The sequence below is a fragment of the Rhincodon typus genome, chromosome 28 (genome assembly GCF_021869965.1).
Source record: "Rhincodon typus isolate 14 chromosome 28, sRhiTyp1.1, whole genome shotgun sequence".
Lineage (NCBI taxonomy): Eukaryota > Metazoa > Chordata > Chondrichthyes > Orectolobiformes > Rhincodontidae > Rhincodon > Rhincodon typus.
This window is the reverse complement of record NC_063359.1, coordinates 31,406,041-31,429,860: the sequence shown is the minus strand read 5'-3', so window position 1 is coordinate 31,429,860 and position 23,820 is coordinate 31,406,041. Positions and strand designations below refer to the sequence as shown.

Below are 23,820 nucleotides of genomic sequence, written 5' to 3'. Positions count from 1 at the left end.
AATTTCAACCATAGCACAGTGATTATCTTTTCTAGTCAACAGCACAGCAATTCTCAACAGCAAAGACTCCTGCTGTTGCTGTCGTCAACTGTACAGGAACCTATAAAGACTCACTTATGAGGATCTGATCATACTCTTCTACACAATTGCAAAACAAGAATTCGATTATCTCAAACAGGCTTGCTGTTTCTTCAGCAGTTTAGATAAATAGAACAACCTGTCTTTTACTTAACTGTTAACTACATGTCAATGCAACCCATGAAAATGTACTAATCCAATGGACTGTCACAGAAGCATTTCCCATCAGATAATTACCTCAATTTTGTAGAACAACTCAGCATCCAACAGTGTCAACTGCTCAGCAATCTCATGACTATGAAAGTCATGAAGTGTTCCAGGCCTGCAGGAGGTTCAAAAATACATTAAGCCAAGGGTTACAGGATGTCATAAAAACAGAACAGATTCTGGTTTCACTCAACTTGGATTTCCCCACTCCCCAAACAAAAACTAATTCTGACACCGCCTATTTCTATCTGGTTATTTAATTTTTGCTAAACAGCAGTTCCAGTAGCTTACAAATATGCTTTAAAAGGGAGGTCTGTAACCCTGTTCTTTGCCAAGTTGTTTTTTGACATGTCTTTCAAACATCTCAACCTTACGCATGTTTGCATATTACACACTACTCACTAAACAGATGCAGGCACTTATTTTTCATTAAAAAAAAACACATTTACAACTCTCTTCAGTTTACCCAAGAAAACAGCACCAAATTCAATTTGTTTTTATTACATATGTATAACAAGCCTTACCTAGCTGCCACCCCTCGTGCAGCCAATGGCTTCATCAAACTTGCATATTTCACAGTTTTCTTCTGATCTACTTTGTCCAGAATATTTTTTCGCAAAACTCGGGCCAGGCTCAGCTCACCACTACACACTAAACGGAACACAAGTTCCGTCAGCAACTTCAGGATGTCATCTGATAGCTCCACCAAACTGGAAAATGATGTACCAAAATAAGGAATTGATCAGATCTTGAAGCACAAGATAAAATGTCACATCAGCTCAGTAGAGCAAAAATCATACTGCAGATTAGGGACACTGAGTATTTGTAATGTTTCAACACAGTTGGAAAGCAGACTTCTGAAGAAATGTACAGGAAAACTTAAGATGCAAATACACAATTATTAAAACAAGGATTTTGGAATACTTTCACATTATAACTTTGCTATGCCAGTATCCAAGGTACATAGTAAATTACTAGATGCCATTCAATCATAAGGTCCCGTAACAGAGCTATTAAAGAGAAATTTATTTTCATTTAATATCATAAACATTAAGACAGTTATAGTGAGGTTAATATACGACTTTCTCCAAGGATGTGCAGATTAGGTGGATTGGCCATGGGAAATGCAGGGTTGCAGGGATAGGGTACAGGGGTGGGTTTGAGTGGGATGATCATCAGATGGTCAGTGTGGACTCAATGGGCTGAATGGCCTGCTTCCACATTGTAGGGATTCTATGATTTCTCACCATTTCCTGAACCAGATAAACAGCAAGCACACCTTAAATTAAAGCAATGGCTACACTTTAAAATTACTTCATTGCTGTGAAGCACTTGACATCTGTCCCAAGGTCACGAAAGATGCCATATAAACAGAAGTCTTATTTCTTTTCAAGAACAGAAAATGTTATTATGAAGAACCCAAAAGGCAAGTAGGGGTAAGATCTGGATTACAAAGTTCATCTACTTCCTCCTCCTATCTTCACTTCTCTTTGCACTATTAGTGGGAGGGAATTTTTTTCAAGTCAGAGTTGCTACCATCAGCTACTAACTGATTCAAGAATTAGTGACAAGAGCAAAGGGAGCTAAAGAAAAAGGAAGATTATTTTAAAATCAGGAGGCAAATGTTATGCATGTCTATTAGCTATTACAATTCCGACATCTTCCATGCTAGCGTCCTGACATCGCTACACAGTAATCCAACAGGGAAAAGAATAAGTTTAGTGAATCAGAAGTGAATTTGAATTGCCAAAATGTATACTTTGGTTCATTATCTATTTCTTCCACAAACCATGCACAACAACCTTCATCATATCATTTACTTCATGCAGTCTCCTGAAGTACTAAAATTTACTTTCAAAACAGAAATTTTCATCTAAAAATTGTTTCCTGGACCAGTACCTGCACATTTCCCCAAGTTTTGCAAACTGCACTCTGGCAAATATATTCTACAAAGTATGCATGCTTCAAAACATTCAGAATACAGAAATGTAAAAGCGTTTTACTGAGAAATAGGGCTCTGTTCTGTGCTATTGATATTGCCGAAGGTATGACATCAGGAACCACCACAGATGTTTATGTGCTTTTATGTAATGCATTCAAAACACCAATAAAACAGCACTAAGTACATTTAATCCATTAATGCAAATTTGCAAATGGAGCTGATGACATCAATGGTCATGAATGAAGCTTGCATACTTTTAGTGTGAGGTAGGCATGGGAGGAACACATCCTGTTGTTGAAATGTAGCACACAAGATTCAAGGCATTAATTATTTCTCCTTTTTTTTTGGTGATTCTTACAAGGTTCTAGGCCAAAACCAACCTCTCAACCAAGAGATGGCAGCAATTTGCTACTAGGTTACATAACCAGCCAAACTGAACAGTGAAGCTTGTGAAAAACCTTCATTATGCTGCTCACCATTTGGCAATTCCAATGTCATAACATCTACTTATTGTTACTTTACATTTTGAAAATGCCAATCCAGTGAATGGACTGCATTGGAACTCAAATACAGAGATCCTTGGCTGTCAGAGTAATGCCCACATATCAAAGCTCAACAGCCTTAATTTCTACCTCACTAATTTAATACTGTAAAGTTCATTTCAATCAATTTAAAAGCTAGTGAAATTGCAAAATAGGTCGAGGGCTTACAAGATATCCAGACTTAAAAATTTTAGAAATTTGAGAATCTAAAAATAATATAGAGCAAATGGAATAAAATTTTCTGGAACAATTAGTCTTAAGTGACTAATGTATTTAGCAAGCAATGGGAACATAAAACGAAATGTAATAAACCATAGGGCACAAGAGAGAATGAACTTGTGCTATCTGCTACTCCGCATTAAAACCATCAATACACAAGATAGTAGCAGTAAAAGTGGCAAAAGTCTTAGCGTATTGCCAAATAGATGGTTCAAGTGCCTACAGCAATATAGAACTTGCTCAGAAAATAGTGACTCAGCCCATCTAAACGACCATGTATAATTCCAAACACTTTACTGTAACTTCCTAAAAATAAAAAGGACTGGGCAAGGGCAATAAAATAAATACTGCCAAATTGGTTACAAACAATGTTTATAATTCTTGGAGCCCTTAACTTCAAAAAGGTCCAACCTGAGTCACTTTTACACCAGTGTAGGCACATTGAAGCCTGATAAGTTACTGGAAGCACAATCAATTTCACATCTCAGACCATTCTGGCTAAGTATTGCTTATCTTCGTCATCAATGGGGTAAAATCATGCAATTCCCAATCTAATGCCACAGTGGAAGCCACACTGCAGTGGCTGAAGGTGACAGTCCACCATCAGCATCTTTTCTAGACAGTCAGGGATAGGTAGTAAAAGTAGTGTTCCTGACACCACAAAAGCAAAAAAAAGTATGTAACTGCAAATAAACATAAGGTATAGAAAAAAAAATGCAAACAGGCATTTCACATTCAACAACTTCACAAAAGTCAACGAATGCATAAAGTAGGTTGGGTTCAAGTGGAACAGTGGATCAGGTCACAAATTTGAGTGGGTGCTGACTAATTTATCTCTGGAGAGCTGCTGGAAAGAAGACAGAAAAGAAACTGATGGTTCAAAGTGTGAGTGTTTTTAGAAATTTAGGCCTGCATGATCTTTTGCATTCTTGTGCACCCCCTTTATCACCAAGAGGTTAGGAAATAACTAAGCAGGTTTATCACATGAAACTCATCAACTAAACACCATTTTATAATACCCGTTGGGGCCCTCTCGTAGTGCAGTGGTAGTGTTCCCTAACCCTGAACTGAGAGGTCTGAGTTTAAGTCCCACTTGCTCCAGACGTGTGCAATAACATCTCTGCGCAGGTTGATTGGGAAAATAGGTTTATAGAATCTTTTACATAACAAAATTTTACAAGGTGCTTCGTAGGTGCATTACAAAAAAATGTGACAGCCACAAAAGGAAATATCAATAAGACAGATGGCCCAAAGCTTGGGTTGAAGGGGTAGGTCATAAGGAGTACCTTAAAAGGGAAGAACAAGAGGGACAGAAAAATTAGGCAGACGATGGCTTTCTTGGGCCATCAGTCTGGTAATTTAAGCTCAAGCATTTTATTCTACAGTGTGGTTGGTGGTTTTGTGTGCGTGCATGCGAGATTGTGGTGGTGGTGGATATCAGAAGGGGAGCTAATATGTGCACATATTATTTATAAATAATGTACCGAATGGTATGGGGAGTCTGTGAATCTTTAGCATGGAAGAAATTTAGTGTGACAGTTTAATTACTGATTCATTATATGATTCATAATTAGTAAAAATAAATCTAAAGCAGAAAGAAATACCTTGGGCTCTTATTTTAAGCAGAACTTTATCTTACACTGTTATTAAGAGATAACTGAATATGCAATACTTTCAGACTTTCCTAAATTACGTTGTAGGGGAGATTCATCTGCAGCATTGGTACATAGTTACTGTCAACAATACTCACCAGAGTTCATCAACCACACGCACCAATACGAAGAATGTATTCTTGCTCACTCGTTTTTTGAAAGTGTCTGGACAGTGGCAAAACTTCTCATAAGTAGTCATTAGTTAAGTTAAAAAAACTCAGATGTTAATTTTGTACAATTAAAAGTTTATGGCCTACATTTCTTTCCAGCACTAAAGGGTATTAGCCTCACAGGAGGTGACAATCACGACTATATTGCTTCGTCTGCTACCTCATGCAGTCTTGCATCTATTAAATGAGTATAAACTCGAGGCCCAGGCTAATTGAATCACTGGGATTCAAACTCACCACCTGATTCACAAGTTTTCCATGTAAATTTGTATTCTCTTCAATGCAAAATTCAACTTTTCCCTCATCCTTTAAAAAACCTAACTCCTACAATCTTAAAAACTTTCAAATTTATATAAAATGGACAAAATTTGAGAGTTAGTAGCCTATCCATTGAGATGTTTTTCACTACTTTGCAGACAGAAACTATAGACCAGCAGTCCAAATCACAAGTCATACTTTAAAGGCTTGTCATTAGGGAAAATAAATCAGATAATGATGTCATTGCTTGTCAATGTAGTAACTGGCTCTGTTGTCTGAGGACCGCACAACTCAATAGTTGATGAGGCCTTCCCAATCTAAGGAGCTCACATGCGATGCATGAGCTGTTGCAACCAGAGGAGATTGGAAAACAGAAATTAAGGACAACTAACATTGCACATCAGCTTCACAAAATTAACGTCATTTCTGGATTACGTTACTGGTGTATCATATTGACGCACCCTTTCATGCCAAGCTATTGACAGCAATTCTGTGGGGAACAAACTGAAGGATATCGATAATGCAGCTTCTTGATGATTTCCTCAGGTGGAATAAATGTCCGGTAAGTAGTTAGGAACGCTTCACAGTAAAGGACGAGGTCTAGAGGGCAAGACAAGTAAGAGGAGTATAAGGCCAACTGTACAAAATACTGATGAACCTTAGATATAATGGTCTAACATCCAAAGTAGCTAACCCTGGACTTGAATTTGTGGTATGCACTTGCACCTTTCAGAAGTACTGTAGAAATACATGCTGTAATTGTCTGGGAAGCTTAAAGTCTTTATGGGTTGATTTGTCTAGCCCTGAATCATGGCCAATGTCTCCAACCTGAGCCCAGGGCTAAGACTGGCTGGATAAAGGGGATATACATGGATACTTAGCTGAGGAAAGTTACGTTGATTAACAACTGGTCTAACTCCAAGACTAGCCATAATAATTGAACCGAGTACCATAATCTAACACCGACACCCTCTCCCTCACCTCCATCCCCAACCTGGCTACCTGTCACCTACCTTACTTCACTCATTTAAAGACCCGAGATCTTTAAAAGCACACCTGAATCGAGTAACTCGTGTCATAAGAAAAAGGAGCATGCTCTTCAACTCTTCTGCTATTGCTGGACTTAGACTGGAGAACCTGTAGTGTCCATTGTCATTTCTGAATGGTGCAAGCAATGGCCTAGTGGTATTATTGCTGGACTATTAATCCAGCTATGGGGACCCAGGTTCGAATCGTGCCATGGCAAATGTTGGAATTTGAATTTAACAAAAATAATCAGGAATTAGAAGTCTAACTACAACCATGAAAAACCACTGTCAATTATCTGAAGAAAACCCGATTCACTAAAGTCTTTTAGGGAGGGAAAATGCTGTCCCTACCTAGTCTGGCCTACGTGTGACTCCAGATCCACAGCAATGTGGTTGACACTCTGGGCACTTATGGATGGGCAATAAATGCTGGCTTGGCCAGTGATGCCCACATTTCGTCAATGAATGAAAAAAGAAGTTCCATCAGTGAACAGAAAACCTGATGGGCAGCAGCAACGTGCTGAACAATGCCAATGACTAGAAGATATGGGCCATCATCCAGTGTACAAGATTAGGCAGAATTTACAAAAACATAGCTTGCTTTACAAAAAAAAAAATACATTAATAACTTTAAGATGTGGTTTGAAATACAATGCTCCAATAATCTAAACCCAGACTACATCTAACAGCAGTGGTCATTTTGTGGACCTAAGAAAAACGCAACATGTCAAAATGTGCAATAAATAACTTTGGTAAATCTAACACATTTCCAACTGGAATTAATCACTGTGAAAATAAATACTTTTGATCTTAAGCATTTAATTTTGGCTCACTTCATATAATTTAATGTAACATTAAAAAGGAATCAATTCAAATAAGCGACTAAAGAACAACTAACTTGTTTCCAATTTTCAAAATGTTATAATGTTCCAACACGAAGAGCACAAATTAAATTGTGATTTCTACAAAAGGAAGATAGATCCAAAAAGTTGCAAGAACACCATTCTTTAGAACTCAACTGCAGTAACATATCTTGTGCCTCTTCATCTTACCTTTACGATCTGTTTCAGTCGCATGAACTATGAGAATATCTACAGAACCTCCTCGCACCTCAGGGCCATCCTCTCCCTAGGATAAAATTCAAGTGGAAAACAAAATTTATTTGCACAAGGAAGAAAACTCACTTTAACAAAGTGCATCAATGATCACCACGGATGATATTTAGAGACAGTCAAATTATTAAAGTCTGCTTCTATTTTTCATTCCAATTGGAAAGCTCATTATCAACGTAAAGGACAAAGCTCTACCTTCACAATTTAAGGACGATTTTACCTGATCTGACTCCATTATTTCAGCATTAAAAATGTCATTGGTTGAAGTGATTCTTTTTAAAAAGAGTTTGTGAATATTCCAAAAATAATGCATTATGTTAATTTTAGTCTCTTGCCTCTTACCAGCACAAGGGCAGACTGAATCAAGTTTCCATCAATGTACACTGAATTACTGGAGTATGGAATCACTATATTTGAATATCCTAAAAGGTCTCAAAGTTCGTTCCTAATTAATCACAGATGGGAACATTTATGGTTAGCAAAATATGTTCCGATCATGTCAACAGTTTGATAAGTACAGAAGGCATATTCCACCTTAGATGCCATTTAAGTAGGTGTTTGAAAAGCAGAGGATGGGACAGCAAAGAATTCGCTCTTCTTGTCCCCACAAATGTTAAATGAACTCTGGAACATTTTCAAATAAAGGAGCCCCATTCCTCATACCTTCCCTGAGTGTAGGAACTGGGCTCAAGAGGAAAATAATGTTTCTTGTTGGTATGAAAATTAAAGTTAAACAGTTCGAAATTCAATATTGCATACAGATGTCTTGCATCTGTACAAAATGGTTCATTCCCACTGGGCAAACTGCAAATCCAGCGTGGGCCTGAAAAAAAGAGTAGCCCTAACCATTCGAGTCTATAGGTTACATTGCATCAGAGCTGATCTTGCTCATATTCCAGGCAATTCTTTAGTGTTAAAGTCTTTATTAGCTATAACTTAAGACAATGTAATACAGATATAAATGAAAGTCCTGCATTCCATAAATTTGAGTTTGCACACAGCAAACACCTTTCCCATAATAAAGCTGTACTGCAAATACAATTATCAAGGGAGAAAAAAAAATCAGCAATTTTGATCATAAATGCAGACACAAACTACAAAAACAAAAATCTAAAGAACAATGAATATATGGCTTTAAAATGGGGACAAAATCTGGAGCCTAGCTGTCTAACTACAGAGTTAACAGGTCGAATTACCAGAGGACAACACTGGGTTCTGATTTAGTGTGCCAGTTGATGCAATTTGCATGATATGCAATGAAAGTTAGCGGCATCAAAAATATTTTCCTTTCAGCACTTTTACTTATTATTTTCAAAGCAGGAAAACCAGTGAGAAACAGCTGCATATGGGAAAACGTGATGCACCACAAAAATTTGACCAGCTATGATTGAGAGCACCTTCCAAACCCATGACATCTACCATTTTAAGGACAACAGCAGGCAAAGCATGGGAACACCACAACCTGCAAGTTCCCCTCAGTGTCATACACCAGCTTGACTTAGAATTGCACTGCCATTCCTCCAAAGTTACAAATTCAGCAGAGTACCCAAGAGTGAATGAGTATTTATAAATATGGTGCATCTTGAAACAACTGGCATGCTCCACTACCGGACTGAAGTCTTTTCAAACAGAGTGTGGGCCAAAAGATGGAAAGCAATGGAATAATTTCACAAACAAAACTATTACATACTGTGAGAAACTATTTATTTTTCGCTTATCATCTCCCTTATGATGAGTGTATTTTGAAGAGAAAATACATAGCACTTCTCCCAATCTGGAAAGTACAAAATACCTTAAGATGTTCCACTGGGCATTTTATTGTTCAATTTACAATTTCCTACCGAATCAGTCAACTTAATTATATTAAAAGTTAAATGGCCAAGATAGTCTTTAGCCACTTCTGTGGTCAGAGACTGCAGTACACACCGGCACCAACATAATAAAGTCTCGCATCAAGAATTAAGGCAGCTACGCTGTAGACTGTAGAGCAGGACCATGAAAAGTTGTAATCTCTGAATTATTCCCAGTGCTATATACAGCTTGCACAGAAATTGAAAAATAGGACAAATGAATTTGAAGCTCAGGAGTTGGTGCAGGAGGGATGGTTTTAGATTCCTGGATCACTGGAACAGTTTTTGGGGAAGACAGGACTGTACAAACGAGTTGGCTTGTCCCTGAACCAGAAAGGGACCAAAATCCCCGAGTGGATTTGTTAGTGCTGATGGGTGGAGGTTAATCTAGTTTGGCAGGAGTAGGGGACACAGAGTGTTCATACAATAGGGACCCTGCATACTTTAAAGGAACCAAGGCAAAAGGAGTTCCGATAGATTGAGTCTCAAGGCAAGGTTGGATGGCTACTACTTTAATATTAGGAGTATAACTCAGACAGACAAGTTAACAGCGTGCATTAAGATGTGAAAATACAACATTGTTGCAATCACAGATGTGGTTGAGGAAGGGCCATGACTGACCATTCGACATTCTGGGGTATAGGATCTTCAGGCAGGACAGGAGAAGGGGCAGAAGAGGAGGTGGTATCGTATTATTAATTAAAGCATCAGCTACCACAGTAAGAAGGGATGATAGCTTAGAAGGATCTTCAAATGAGGCTTTATGGGTAGAGCTTAGATAGAAAAAAAAGGGGCCAGACACACATCCCCAAACAGACAGCAGGCAATAGAGGCACAGCTACGTAGACAATTCACCGAGGTGTGTGAAAACAATAGATTTCAACTTCACAACATTAATGCGGATAGTCATACCTTGAAGGGTTTAGCGGGACAGGTTTCTTAAAACATATTCAGGAGAGCTTTTCAAAAATCAAAAATACAAAAGGTTATTCAAGAGATTGAGCAGTATTGAACCTAATTTTGTGGATTGGTGGTTGAGGTGGCAGTGGGACAGCATTTTTGCGATTGTGACCACAACAATGTACATTAAGTTTGTTATGGAAAAGGAAAAAGATGGTCTGCAGGGACCTGGGTTCAATTCCAGTCTTGGGCGACTGACTGTGTGGAGTTTGCACATTCTCCTTGTGTCTGCGTGAGTTTCCTCTGGGTGCTCTGGTTTCCTCCCAAAGTCCAAATATGTGCTGATTAGGTGGATTGGCCGTGCTAAATTGCTCAGTATCCAGGAATGTGCAGGTTAGGTGGATTAGCCATGGGAAATGCAGGGTTACAGGGATCGGGTGGGGGGGGGAGGTGGTGGTGAGTCTTGGTGGGATGCTCTTCGGAGATTCTGTGTGGAATTGTTTCCACACTGTAGGGGTTTTATGTCTCTATGAAATAGGGATGGTAGATTTTATTAAGAGAAGGCAGGATCTGGCCAAAGTTGATATACCCATGGATAAATCTACAGCAGAACATTGCAGGGCATTCAAAAATACAAGGTGCAATATTTTGAGTAATTAAACTAAGACGACTAATGGGCCATTCAGACTTCAGTTGTCCCATTTTAAATCTTCACATGGAGGGTACAGACTTCTGGTACTTTCTTTCCAGAAATGAAGATAAACACAAGCATAACCTCTCAGAATCACACAAATGTTATGGTGCAGGAGGCCATTCAGCCCATTGTGCCTGCACTAGTTCTACAAACAAGCATTATGAGCTCATCCTAATCTTTTGCATTTTCCCCCACACCCTGCACACTATTTCTATCCAAATGATCATCTAATGCCCTCAAATGCCCCAACTGAACCTATCCCCTCGATATTTCCAGACAGTGCATTCCATATGCTAACTATTCATCATGAGATAACATTTTTTTCTTCCAGTCTTCTCTATTGGGCCCACTCAAGACTTTGAAAATCCATCTCAAATTCCCTCTCAGCCCTCTTGTCCAAAAGGAAAACAGTGGCAACTTCTTCAACCTACATTCTATCAAATCACTTCTGTACTCTGTCTACAATGTGGCATCCACAACCGTATACAATACTCCAGCTGATGTCTAACAAGTCTCATTCTACAAAGTGCTCAAAAGCAGGCAGAGCATATCACTCAAAAACTGAGAACAGAAAACAGGAAAGGCTGGAAGTGAACATACCAGACACTACCTTTCAAGAAAATCAGCCATGATAGGATGGCAGAGCAGACTCGATGGGCCGAACGGCCTAATTTCTGCTCCTATGTCTTATGGTCTTAAAAAGGGTAGGTTGCCATGTTCTCAATGACCGCAATTCAAATATTCTATTGGATGTTCAGTCAGCTATTTAATTAAACATTCAGTCTCTATCCAAACATTGCTGCAGATATTTTGAAATCACCCTGTTCCAGAACATTATTAAACAACCCTACAGCAAGTGGGACTTTAACCCAGACTCACTGGCTCAGATGTTGGGGCACTAACACTGCATCGATACAGCCCTACGACACTGGTGTAAACTGTTCTGCTGCATAGAGACAGCTGTTCAACAGAAGTAGAGAAAAATTGGACACCTACGTTGTAGGATTACTTACGTGAGTAAATTTTATTGGGGTCTAGAAGCAGGAAGATGATGGCGTAGTGGTAATATCCTGGTAATGTTCTGGGGACCCAGGTTAAAATCCTGCCATGGCAAATGGTGGAATTTGAATTCAATAAATATCTGGAATTAGGAGTCTAATGATGACCATAAAACCATTGTCAATTGTCAGAAAATACCAATCCGGTTCATTAAGATCCTTTAGGGAAGGAAACTGCCATCTTTACCTGGCCCGATCGACATGTGACTCCAGACTCTCAGCAATGTGGTTGACCAATAACTGCTGTCTGGCCAATTAGGGATTGGTGTCCTAGCTGGCGATGCCCACATCCCGTGAATGAACTAAGAAAACTAAAGAGTTGCTACTATATTTTTGCTTCCTTCTATTATATTTAAGTACGATACAACTATATGTTTGCAGTGTACTAGCAAGGTACATACCTACTATTTATAAAATCCATCATGCAGATAATGGAATTTTCATACAATCATAGAATCTTACAATGCAGTTGGAAGCCATTTGGCCTATTGAGTCTGCACCAACCCTCCAAGGAGGATCCCACCCAAACCCACCATCCCCATCACCCCACAGCTAATCCACCTAGCCTACACATCTTTGGACTGTGAGGGGAAACCGAAGCACCCAGCAGGAACCCATGCAGACATAGGGAGAACATGCAAATTCCGCACAGATAGTAAACCAAGGTTGGAATCAAATCGGGTCCCTGGCACTGTGAGACAGCAGCGCTAAGCACTGTGCCACCACACCACCCTATTTTGTTTCAATGATATGTACCGTTTGAACCAAGTATTGTTCTTGCCAAATTAGTCATAGTTCAGAACTACATTGCACGTGCACAGCTCCAGGGAAGATGGATAAGACACTCAGAGGAAACCATGGCAGATGGCAGAGAAAACAGGAGCAACCAATACATCTAACCACAGCCAGCAGCTCCAGAGTAGACAGTAGCACCCAGCCCTGCCAGGTCTTCACCATCCCCCCAGACCTCCCCCTCACTGAGGACGAACGGTCAGTCCCCAGTAAAGGGCTCACCTTTATTCCCCCTCCACCCTAACGTCAATGAATACCGCTCGCGCTTGGACATTGAACAGTTTTTCTGCTGCCGCCTTCGTGCTTACTTCTTTAATCATGAGCCTAACCCTCTCTCTACTGACCCCTTCTCTCGCCTCCAACACACCCCTTCCTCCTGGACACCATCCCAAGGCCTCTTACCCTCCCTCGACCTCTTCATCTCCAACTGCCGCCGAGACATCAATCGCCTCAACCTCTCCCCCACAGAACATGCAGCCATCCGCTCCAACCCCAACCTCACGATAAAACCCGCGGATAAAGGGCGGCACAGTTGTAGTATGGTGCACTGACCCCTACATCACCGAGGCCAGGCGCCAACTCTCCGACACCGCCGTCTACCGCCCCCTTGATCATGACCCCACCCCCAACCACCAAAACATCATCTCCCAAACCATCCACAACCTCATCAATTCAGGTAACCTCCCACCCCCAGCCTCCAACCTCATCGATCCCCAACCCCGCACCGCCCATTTCTCGCTCCTTCCCAAAATCCACAAACCTGACTGCCCTGGTCGACCCATTGTCTCCGCCTGCTTCTGCCCCACCGAACTTATCTCCACTCCATATTCTCCCCCTTGATCCAGGAACTCGCTACATATGTCCATGACACCACCCACGCCCTCCACCTCCTCCAAAACTTCCGATTCCCTGGTCCCCAACACTTCATCTTTACCATGGTCGTCCAGTCCCTATACACTTGCATTCCCCATGCAGATGGCCTAAAGGCCCTCCGCTTTTTCCTGTCCCGCAGGCCCGACCAGTCCCCCTCCACTGACACCCTCATCCGCTTAGCTGAACTCGTCCTCACCCTTAACAACTTCTCCTTCAATTCCTCCCACTTCCTACAGACAAAGGGGGTGGCCATGGGTACCCGCATGGGCCCAAGCTATGCCTGCCTCTTTGTAGGATACATAGAACAATCCCTCTTCCGAAGCTACACTGGCCCTATCCCCGACCTCTTCCTCCGTTACATCGATGACTGTATTGGCACCGCCTCGTGCTCCCACGAGGAGCTCGAACAGTTCATCCACTTCACTAACACCTTCTACCCCAACCTTAAGTTCACCTGGACCATCTCCGATACCTCTCTTTCCTTCCTGGAACTCTGTTTCCAACTCTGGCAACCACCTAGAAACCGATATCCATTTCAAGCCTACTGACTCCCACAGCTACCTAGAATACACCACCTCTCACTCACCTTCCTGCAAAAATGCCATCCCCTATTCCCAATTCCTTCGCCTCCACCGCATCTGCTCCCAGGATGAGGCATTCTATTCCCGGACATCCCAGACGTCTTCGTTTTTCAAGTACCGCAACTTCCCCTCCACAGTGGTTGAAAATGCCCTTGACCATGTCTCTCGCATTTCCCGCAACTCACCCTCACATCCCCTCCCCGCAACCAAAACAGAATCCCCCTCGTCCTCACATACCACCCCACCAACCTCCGGATCCAACGCATCATCCTCTGGCACTTCCACCATCTGCAATCTGACCCCACTACCGAAGAAATTTTTCCCTCCCCACCCTTATCTGCTTTTCACTCTCTCCGTGACTCCCTTATCCACTCCACACTCCCCACCAGTCCCACCACCCCCCGCACTTTTCCCTTTAACCGCAGGAAGTGCTACACCTGCCCCTACACCTCCTCCCCCAACTCACCCCCATCCCAGGCCCCAAGAAGACCTTCCACATCAAGCAGATATTCACCTGCACATCTGCTAACGTGGTATACTGTATCCGCTGTTCCCGATGTGGCCTCCTCTACATCGGGGAAACCAAGCAGAGGCTTGGAGACCGCTTTGTGGAACACCTACGCTCAGTTCGCGACAAATGACTGTATCTCCCAGTCGCAAACCATTTCAACTCCCCCTCCCACTCCTTGGACGACATGTCCATCCTGGGCCTCCTCCAGTGCCACAATGATGCCACCCGAAGGTTGCAGGAACAGCACCTCATATTCCGCTTGGGAACCCTGCAGCCCCAATGGTATCAATGTGGACTTCACAAGCTTCAAAATCTCCCCTTCCCCGACCGCATCCCAACACCAGCCCAGCTTGTCCCCACCTCCTTAACCTGTCCGTCCTTCCTCCCACCTATCCACCCCTCCCACCTCAAGCCCCACCCCACCTCCTTGGACTGACTTATCCCCATCCTAACTCCCCACCTACACTCACCTTTACTGGCTCCATCCCTGCCTCTTTGACCTGTCTGTCTCCTCTCCACCTATCTGCTCCGTTATCCATCTTCCATCCACCTCCCCCTCTCTATTTATTTCAGAATCCCCTTCCCCAATTTCTGAAAAAGGGTCCAGACCTGAAACGTCAGCTTTCCTGCTCCTCTGATGCTGCTTGGCCTGCTGTGTTCATCCAGCTCTACACCTTGTTATCTCAGATTCTCCAGCATCGGCAGTTCCTACTATCTCTCCCCAATACATCTAATGCTCTATTTTGCGGAAACTTAATATATTGGCTACTGGACAGCATTCAAAAAAGTCAACTTGAAGCCCAGTTGCAACTAACTTTCTAGAGTTTTGTGACTTTGCATCCAAACCAGATTACAGAGCAGCAATGGTCACTCCAATACACAGATAAAACTATCCAATGATTTTACTAGTTAAGGGGTTTTTCTATTTCTTTATTCATTCACAAAATGAGGGTGTCACTACTAGGTAGCATTTATTGCCCAGAGGGAAGTTATGAGTCAACCACATTGCTGTGGGTCTGGAGTCACATATGGTCAGACCAGATAAGGATGGCAGTTTCTTTCCCTAAAGGACATTAGTGAACCAGATGGGTTTTTCCAACAAACAACAATAGACTTACAGTCATCATTAGATTCTTAATTCCGGATATTTATTGAGTTCAAATTCCACCATCAGCCGCAGCAAGGTTTGAACCTGGGTCCCCAGAACATTTTCTGCGTCTCTGGATTAACAGCCCAGTGATTATACCACTAACCCATCATCTCCATCACCTGCATACTGATTTCTGGTTCTTCCATAAAGATAGGCCTAGCCTGTTTATAATGTATAATGTTTAATCTCAAAATTGATAAGATTTTTGTTACCCAATAGCATTAAAGGGACTGGAAACAAAGTGAAATTAGGTTACAGATTAGTCTAGGTCTGCATGACCTATTGCTGTTCTTAATGTCCCCTTGCGTGGCATACTGCCAAATTTTGCCTCCTAATGCCCATGAATGATATTGGCACATTTTGCTTTGTTAAAAGGCACTATATAAATAAATTTTGTAATTTAGTTACAAACAAATCCTTGATCTTTAATATTTCACTTAATGTCAGCTCCTGGAGTTATAATGGCTAATTTGGCAAACTTTGATGCAGTGTCCTTTGAAAACTAATATCACATCAATTAAAGAATTACTGTCGTTGTTCCAAATGCTAGAGATTTGCACACTGTGTGCAGTGGCAGTATTATTGCTTATGTAGTTTAACCAAGGCACGATTATTCCTTATTGAAACCCAATGCTACAGTGCCAAAGACGACTTCAGGAAACTGTGGAAAAACTATTTTTGACAACTTCAAAGTTTATTGTTTTATGACAGCACATGTTGTAACACAACACAGCAACAGATGTTGGCATTGTTATCTCACAGGAAATGAAAAATCAGTTCCTTTGCAGATAAACATTGTTCTGCTGGGAAATAGTATTAAAGGAATGAAAATCAACAAATTAGTCCAGTACTGGTGCATCAGTGTAAACAATTTTTGTGCTAAAGGATACAGTACCTCCTGTTTCAGTGTTAACCTAGCCACAATCTCTTCATGATCAATGAGTGATAATTCATCTGCTACGTCATTTTGATCCAAATCTGGTGAATTCAGAGTTTCTCCTCGTCTAGAAAGAAGACAGTACAAATAAAACTTTGAATTTTTGATATTTTCCAACTAATAAGTCATTCTCAATTAACTGTAGGGAGTTAAAGTTTGTAGTTTGTGGGTGAAAACAAATTAACTGAGTATCTTCTCCCAAGCATTGCACAAGGTAGACTGTAAACAAAGATGGACAGCTGTAGGCTTCTACATTTTCAACTGCAACAAATGAAGAGTGAGTGGATAAATAGTATGGTTTCATTTCAATTTTTAAAAATTAAATTCTAAATACCGTCAAATTTACCATCTTTTCAATTCAGTTTTCTGTTCAGTTTCATTCTATTGGATTCTATTCTCTCAAAGTGTACCATTCTCATCTACTGACTGTACCATCTCCTAGCTCCTTGATAGCCCTTGGCCCCCAACTCTCCCAGTGCTCTCAATTTCAGTCTTTATCACATTCTATCCCAGCAACAGCATCAAGACATCTGTGATCAAAGTCACTGGTGCAAACTCCTTCGACAGATACATTTGTTTCTCAATATCTGTTCAGCAATCCTAGCAATCATACCATAACCTCCTCTGTCATTTTTTATGCCCGAGATCTGTCTTCATTACATTTCTTTACTAAGGTTTCCTTCACAGATTCTCAGAATTGGTACAGTGCAGGAGGCCATTCAGCACAACTCTACAACGAGCACCACACTGCTGTCTTTTCCTCATAACTCTGAAGATTGCTGCATTTTTGATTGCCTTGGTTGAACCTGCTTCTCCATACATCCAGGCAATGAGTGACAGACCAAAAGCAGTCTTTTTCCTCACAATGCATTTGCTTCTTTTGCAAATCACTTGAAATTTTTATCTTCAGTTTCAATCCTTTTGAGTGGGAATAGTTTCTCCTTGTGTACTTTATCCAGACCCTCTTGAATTTAAAAACTTCAGTCAAATTGTTTTCTCCTCTCCAAGGAGGACAGTTCAACTTCAAGCATCTAGCCTCATTACTGAAATTTCCTACCCCAAGAACCATTCTTGTAAACTTCTCCATATTCACTGTAATTCAGTAAGAATGTAAATTATTGTGCACACAATACCGCAACTTAGGTCTAACTAATATCTTATTCAAGTTCAGCATAACTCCTTGATCTTGCACTCTATGCATCTATTAACAATAAAGCCTCAGAAATTGCATGAAAACAAAAGAATGCTGGAAATCACAGCAGATCAGGCCACATTCATGGAAAGACAGCAAGCTAATGTTGAGTCTAGATACATGGGTGCGGCCTGACCCACTGTAATTTCCAGTACAGACTCCAGCATCTGCAGTAATTTGCTCCTACCTAGGAAATTGCATGCTTTATTAACTGCTCTCATCACTTGGCCTGACAGCTTTAATGACTTATGCAGATATACACTCAGATCTCTCTATTCTTGCACACTCTTTAGAGTAATGCTCTTCATTCCTAAATGGTTCTTCATTTTCTTGTTAACGAAACGTTTGACCTCACACTTCTCCACACAGCACTTCCATCTGCCACCTATTTGCCCACCATCTGGTCCCATGTTATAATTACTGTGGCTTCCAAAGCCAGCATAGAACTTTCAGCTATCTAAGCCCTACTTTCCAAAGCTTTTTATATATCTCGATCTCATTTTCGTTTAATGTAGTTTATTTCATAAACAAATATGTGTCAACATTAAGTTGACCACACTGTCACACTGAATCTTAAACCAACAAGAAGATAACACCTTGAAATATACTACTCACTGTAGGAAATAAGTGGCAAAATTTATTGGTTTTAGAATTATAAAGTAGATTCCAATTGACTTTTCCATAGCTTATATGAGCAAATCACTAACATAATGAAGGCAACTTTTATTCATAAAAATTCAACAAAGTTCCTTCATAAACACCTATTACAATATTAGGACCAAATGTTTTGTGCACACAAGTGATAGTAGACAACCAAACATGAGTATTATAACTCAGAATGAATTTAGTTCAAAGTTTTTTTGATAATTTTTCAATCCTCACTAGATACAGGAAAGGTACCACAGGATTGGAGGTTTGCAACATTGTACTATTATCTAAGAAGGGTGCAAGAGATAGATCAAATAATTATACCGGTCTGTCTGAACTAGTGATGGGCAATTTATTGGAATCAACATTTAGAGAGATAGGATTAACTGTTACATGGAGAGGCATAGGCTAAATCAGAGTTATCTGGAATGGTTTTGTTAAAGGAAAGCTGTGTCTTTACTAATTTAATTGAATTGAATTTTGACAGGAAGTAACAAGGATGACTGACGAGGGTAGCGAAGTGGATGTTATCTACATGGATTTTAGTAAGACATTTAATGAGATGCCAGATGGAAGACTGATAAGAAAAATGAAAACCCATTGGATACATGGGTATGTGATAAGTTGAATCCAAAATTGGCTCAGGTGACAGAAAATAAAGGGTAATGGTTGATGGATGATTTTGTGAATGGAAAGTGGTTTCCAATAGTGTTCCACATTCATTGTTGTTGGTGACGCATATCAATGATTTAGACTTAAATGTGAGAAGCATGATTGGGAAGTAGTCCTGGCCAGATAACTGATTGTGAACAGGGTATCTGCTGATTGCAGGAAGGTCTTGATGATTTGGTGCAGCGGGTAGAAAAGTGGCAATGGAACTCAATCCAGAGAAGGGTGTGGTTATGCACGAGGCGAGAACAAACTAAGCAAGGGAAAATATGAAGAATGGGACGGTATTGAGAAGACCAGAGCAAGTGAGACACTTTGGTGTGCATGTTCATAGGTTCCTGAAGGTGGCAAAACAGGTAACGAAGGTGTTAAAGTAAGAATATGGAATGCCCTGTTTAACACACGTTTAAAAGAAAGTTGAGATAGGCTATGGTCATTTTCCTTAGAACAGAGAAGGCGGAGGATCACTTAATCAACATGTACAAACAAGGCCTGTCTCTCCTGGCAGAGAAGACAATTACTAGGAGTACAGATTTAAGGTGATTGATAGAAGGCTTAGAAGAGACAGGAGGAAAAAAAATTCTCCACCCAGAGAGTGTGTTGTGTGTCTGGAATCCACTGTTCAATTTTGTGGTTAAGGTGGAAACCCTCAACTCATTTAAAATGAATATGGATCTGCTCCTGAAGTGCCAGTAACCTGCAAAACAATGGACCAGGTGCTGGTTAGTAGCATTGTTCAACTGGAACAGACACGGCAGGTTGAATGGCCTCTCTGCACTTTAATGTTTCTACAGTTCTAAATAGGGATGCAGGTTTTTGCTCACAATCCTACCTGTCATCTCTGTCTTGGTTTTGGTTTTCCTTGTTGTTAGCTACTTTTGGACAGTTATGATGATGGATCTCTTGTTCAGTCAGAGACCCTACAGAACCCTGAGGGGGGGGAAGGGGGAGAAATAAAACTATGTTAAAAAAATTGCATACCATTACCTATCAAGCAACAACTGTTTGAATGGAGAGAGTCCCAATTGGTACAACTATTACAAATTTTCAATGCTACAATATAATTACTGCCATTCCCAAGAATTGTCTACTACCGATGTTTATACTGCCCAAAAAACTTAAGAAGTTGCTGGGTATATCTGTACTACGGTAATCTAATCCAAATGTTAAAGATGGAATCACTTACAGTGTCGATACACATCGGTATTTCCTGAATAGCCAGAAAGAAAGAAAGAATAAAATTGGTCGATGACTATCTAACACTCGATTTCTCCTCCCCAGAAAATATGAACCTTTTAAGATTTTAGTATCAGTTGGCTACTGTATGATATCCAAAAATGATGTTCTGCAAGTATCCAATACCAAATATTGTACAGAGAAATATAGAGAACTATTGAACTCTCTCCAATCTGAGTAAGCAAACTAATATATTCTGAACTTCTTTAGTTGATGTCAAGATTCCCCTGCAACAAATAGGATTATCAATAAGTAGGTAGCATGGTACAATCTGTACGAATTTGCTAAACAGAGACTATTCCATGGCTCTGTAATTCAAAGAAACAGGCAGAAAATCATTTTTGGTAAATATTAGTCAACACAAGAACATAGTTTGAGCAGCAAGAGATTTTAGTACCCAAAATAGCTTTGTAAAGTTAGTGGAGTAGACTTTAATTACTGAATATTACGAAATAACCGTCAAATAGGTAACTCGGTTACAGAGGATAATACACTCAACTTTTATGACAGCAAATTTTATACATAGCGTTACCAAAACTGTGGCAAATTCTCCAAACAGGGATTGGTGCTGTTTCTTCAAGATGCAAAGTGGGTATTTTATCCCCTAGTCAGCAGCTTTGTCAATTAAGACATATATTTGTATTATGCAAAGGAATCGCAATTCATAGTTAGAATAGACCCAGGTCAACCCAATTATCACTCCAAATTCAATGGATAATTGTTTAGCCTTCAATCCGTACAAGTATTATGCAACATCATTTAAGATTAAGGTAGTGCACAATACAAAAGAAACAATGATAAGCATAATTATGCAACTGGTGTCTATTGTTACATGTACATAAGAAAAATGTTCGTCACGGATTATTCACTTGGTGTAACTAATAAATAATTAGCTACACACTTACTATTATTGAGAACCCTATACTTTAATATATTCTCATGCAGAAAGGCTGGAATAGAAAGCCAATCAAATCCATTTTCATTATTGTGGCCATGACAGAAAGCAGTCCAATGACCATAGCCATTCTCCATGCAAGCAGTTATATATGTAGCATTATGTGGCATATTAGAGGCTCATTATCTACAAGTGGCTACACCATCAATACCAACAACCAGAGACTTATTGACTATATGATTGATCCATGACTGGAATACCATGACGCAATTCTGTATTTTGTGTGCAAAGCAAACCAGTTACACAAGATGGTATTGTTTCATTGTTCCTTGCAGTGAACACGCTTTATTCCCTGCTATAAATGTTGTAAGTCATGCAACATGGTTGATGACTTTCTTATAGAGATGTTGGGTAGAAATGCAGATATTGACCATTTGCCTCTCAATTTAATTGGACCATTGCACAGCAGAACAAATAAACAGAACACAGTCACTCTTCGCCCGTGTGCACCTCAAATTCAACGCTGGATGCAATAACAGTAGTCTAGATATCAAGACAGTGTTATGTCATCATGGTTGATGTAAGCCCAATGAAATTTTTTTTGGACCAGGAATTGAAGGTTGGGTGATGCTGCGTGATCATATCCATGATATTGCTTTGAAGAGTTGTGCTGTGCTGTGTTTTTTAGTAATACTTTTGGGTTTGCAGACTATTGCAGGATGGAGCTGTGAATCACATATGCAGGCAATCTTAAACTGTACTACACTGGATTGTTTATAAAGTTATATATCAATTAGAAGTTGGTCCATGTTTGCTTCAAATGCCAACTGTCAGTCAGTCAGTCATAGATATTGCTAATTATAAACTTAAACTAAAAGTAATCTGGGGAAAAAAGCAAAACTTCTTGACCATAGGTGACAGCACAAGCGCACTGGAAATGCCAGACAAATTTTTCATGCCACAAAAGCAGGAACTGCAGAAAAAAAACTCAGCAGTTCTGGCATCATCTGCAGATAGAAAGCAGAGTTAATGTTTGGGGTCCAGCAACCCTTCAGATTCTGAAGAAGGGTCAGTGGATCTGAAATGTTAACTTTGCTTTCTCTTCGCAGATGCTGCCAGGACTGAGTTTTTCCAGCAATTTCAGCTTTTGTTTCCGATTTCCAGCATCTGCATCTCTTTGGTTCTTTTCTTTCAAATTTTTCATGTGATACCAGTTAAGCAGGGCAAAAACAAAAAGAAGAATGGGTCAATGGTTGGGGTGTTAATTTTATTAATGATGAGTTGCACAGCACAATGATATGAGAAGCACAATAAAAAACCATTCTTAGCATGCTTTCCTCAGCAGCCAAGCAGCAATTACTCAACATGCTTGTGAAGCTACTTACTGCTTCTGGGTGACAGAGGTCTCCATTGGTTTGGTTGGACGAATACAGATTGACGTATTCACCCTCACCAGCATCCTCACTATTGCTCTCGCTCTACAGGAGACAAGACCATAAGGTCTCAAGATACACACTCCTGTTTCCATGCACAATGGTTTCCAAAGTTAAGATCATAATGCATAGATAAACTCCATTACTCAAATTTGAACCTTCAGTGTAAACTCCCAGATGTACTGAATTGCTATTTATTTCCAAGGATATTCAAAATGCTCTGTTACACAATTTATTTTTCTATTCACCCACATCTATCATGCCTCCATTGACGTGCAGCAGTTCACTTGGTACAGCAAGACAGCCCAAGTAAGGGCCTTCACTTCTTCACCAATCCATAAATTTGTAGCTGAAATATACTACTAAAGTGATTTTTCCCTCACTCTAGCTCTGTTGATATTCAACAATGAGGAGCATCTCTACAAGATCATGAAGATTGGATTCATCCTTACGGGCCTGTAATTAGACTTCTGATGAATAACATCCACACAAAATGTTGGCCTGCTTTTTTTCTTTTATCGCTCATCCCTTCCGCACTCCACCCGTCAAAAAGCAACAAATTGAGAGGGCGCAACAGGCCCCAAAGTTAGAAGCTTCAACACACATCTCAGGTACTAAGTATCTGGCTCAACAAGCTGTGTTTTATAAAACATAGTCCCAACTGATTTGTGGTGCATTTCTCACCAAAAAACGAGTTGAGAATTTTAACAATGCCTTTTACCAATCTATTTTAAACAAATTTATCAATAAATTCATTTCCAATTCAGGCCTCAAATTTTACAGCATTGCTCTTAAAGGTTTTCAATAGGGAGCAAAAAAAAAATTACTTGTTTTTGGTATGTAAATATCACATGCAGTAAAATGCAAATCACCTAGATCAATCGTGAACTCAGTAAATTAAGTAGTAAAGGAGACAATAAGGACTGCAGATGCTGGAAGCTAGAGTCAATAAACATGGAGCTGGAAAAGCACAGGTCAGACAGCATCCAAGGATCAGGGAGGTCAATGTTTTGCACCAAAACCCTTCACAGTAATGAGTGCAGAGATGAATGTGGGCTACAGGACAGCCTTACGGTGACTTGCTGATGTAGTTAACTCAAATGGCCAAAAAAGCTGATATTCAACACTGTTGTAAAGAAGTTATTGCTTCACACACAAGCATATATCTCAAATCAGTCTGTGAGCATGCCACT

At 40.2% G+C, this 23,820-nt stretch overlaps 1 protein-coding gene across 5 annotated transcripts in view; it reads right to left on the bottom strand.

Moving 5' to 3' along the window:
• The window catches only part of LOC109935633 (rap guanine nucleotide exchange factor 1-like), a 211,055-nt gene that overhangs the window by 18,741 nt on the left and 168,494 nt on the right, over positions 1–23,820 (bottom strand). For 3 of the 5 annotated variants that reach the window (XM_048613631.1, XM_048613627.1, XM_048613628.1), the window contains 9 exons: positions 22,580–22,672; positions 20,250–20,273; positions 19,896–19,993; positions 16,513–16,621; positions 7,149–7,224; positions 5,584–5,668; positions 4,739–4,831; positions 810–995; positions 316–400 (listed from right to left, as the gene is read on the bottom strand). In XM_048613631.1, coding sequence (XP_048469588.1) covers positions 316–400; positions 810–995; positions 4,739–4,831; positions 5,584–5,668; positions 7,149–7,224; positions 16,513–16,621; positions 19,896–19,993; positions 20,250–20,273; positions 22,580–22,672 — 849 coding nt within the window. The remainder of the gene's footprint in view (positions 1–315; positions 401–809; positions 996–4,738; positions 4,832–5,583; positions 5,669–7,148; positions 7,225–16,512; positions 16,622–19,895; positions 19,994–20,249; positions 20,274–22,579; positions 22,673–23,820) is intronic. The other 2 variants (XM_048613629.1, XM_048613630.1) reach the window with 2 other exon arrangements.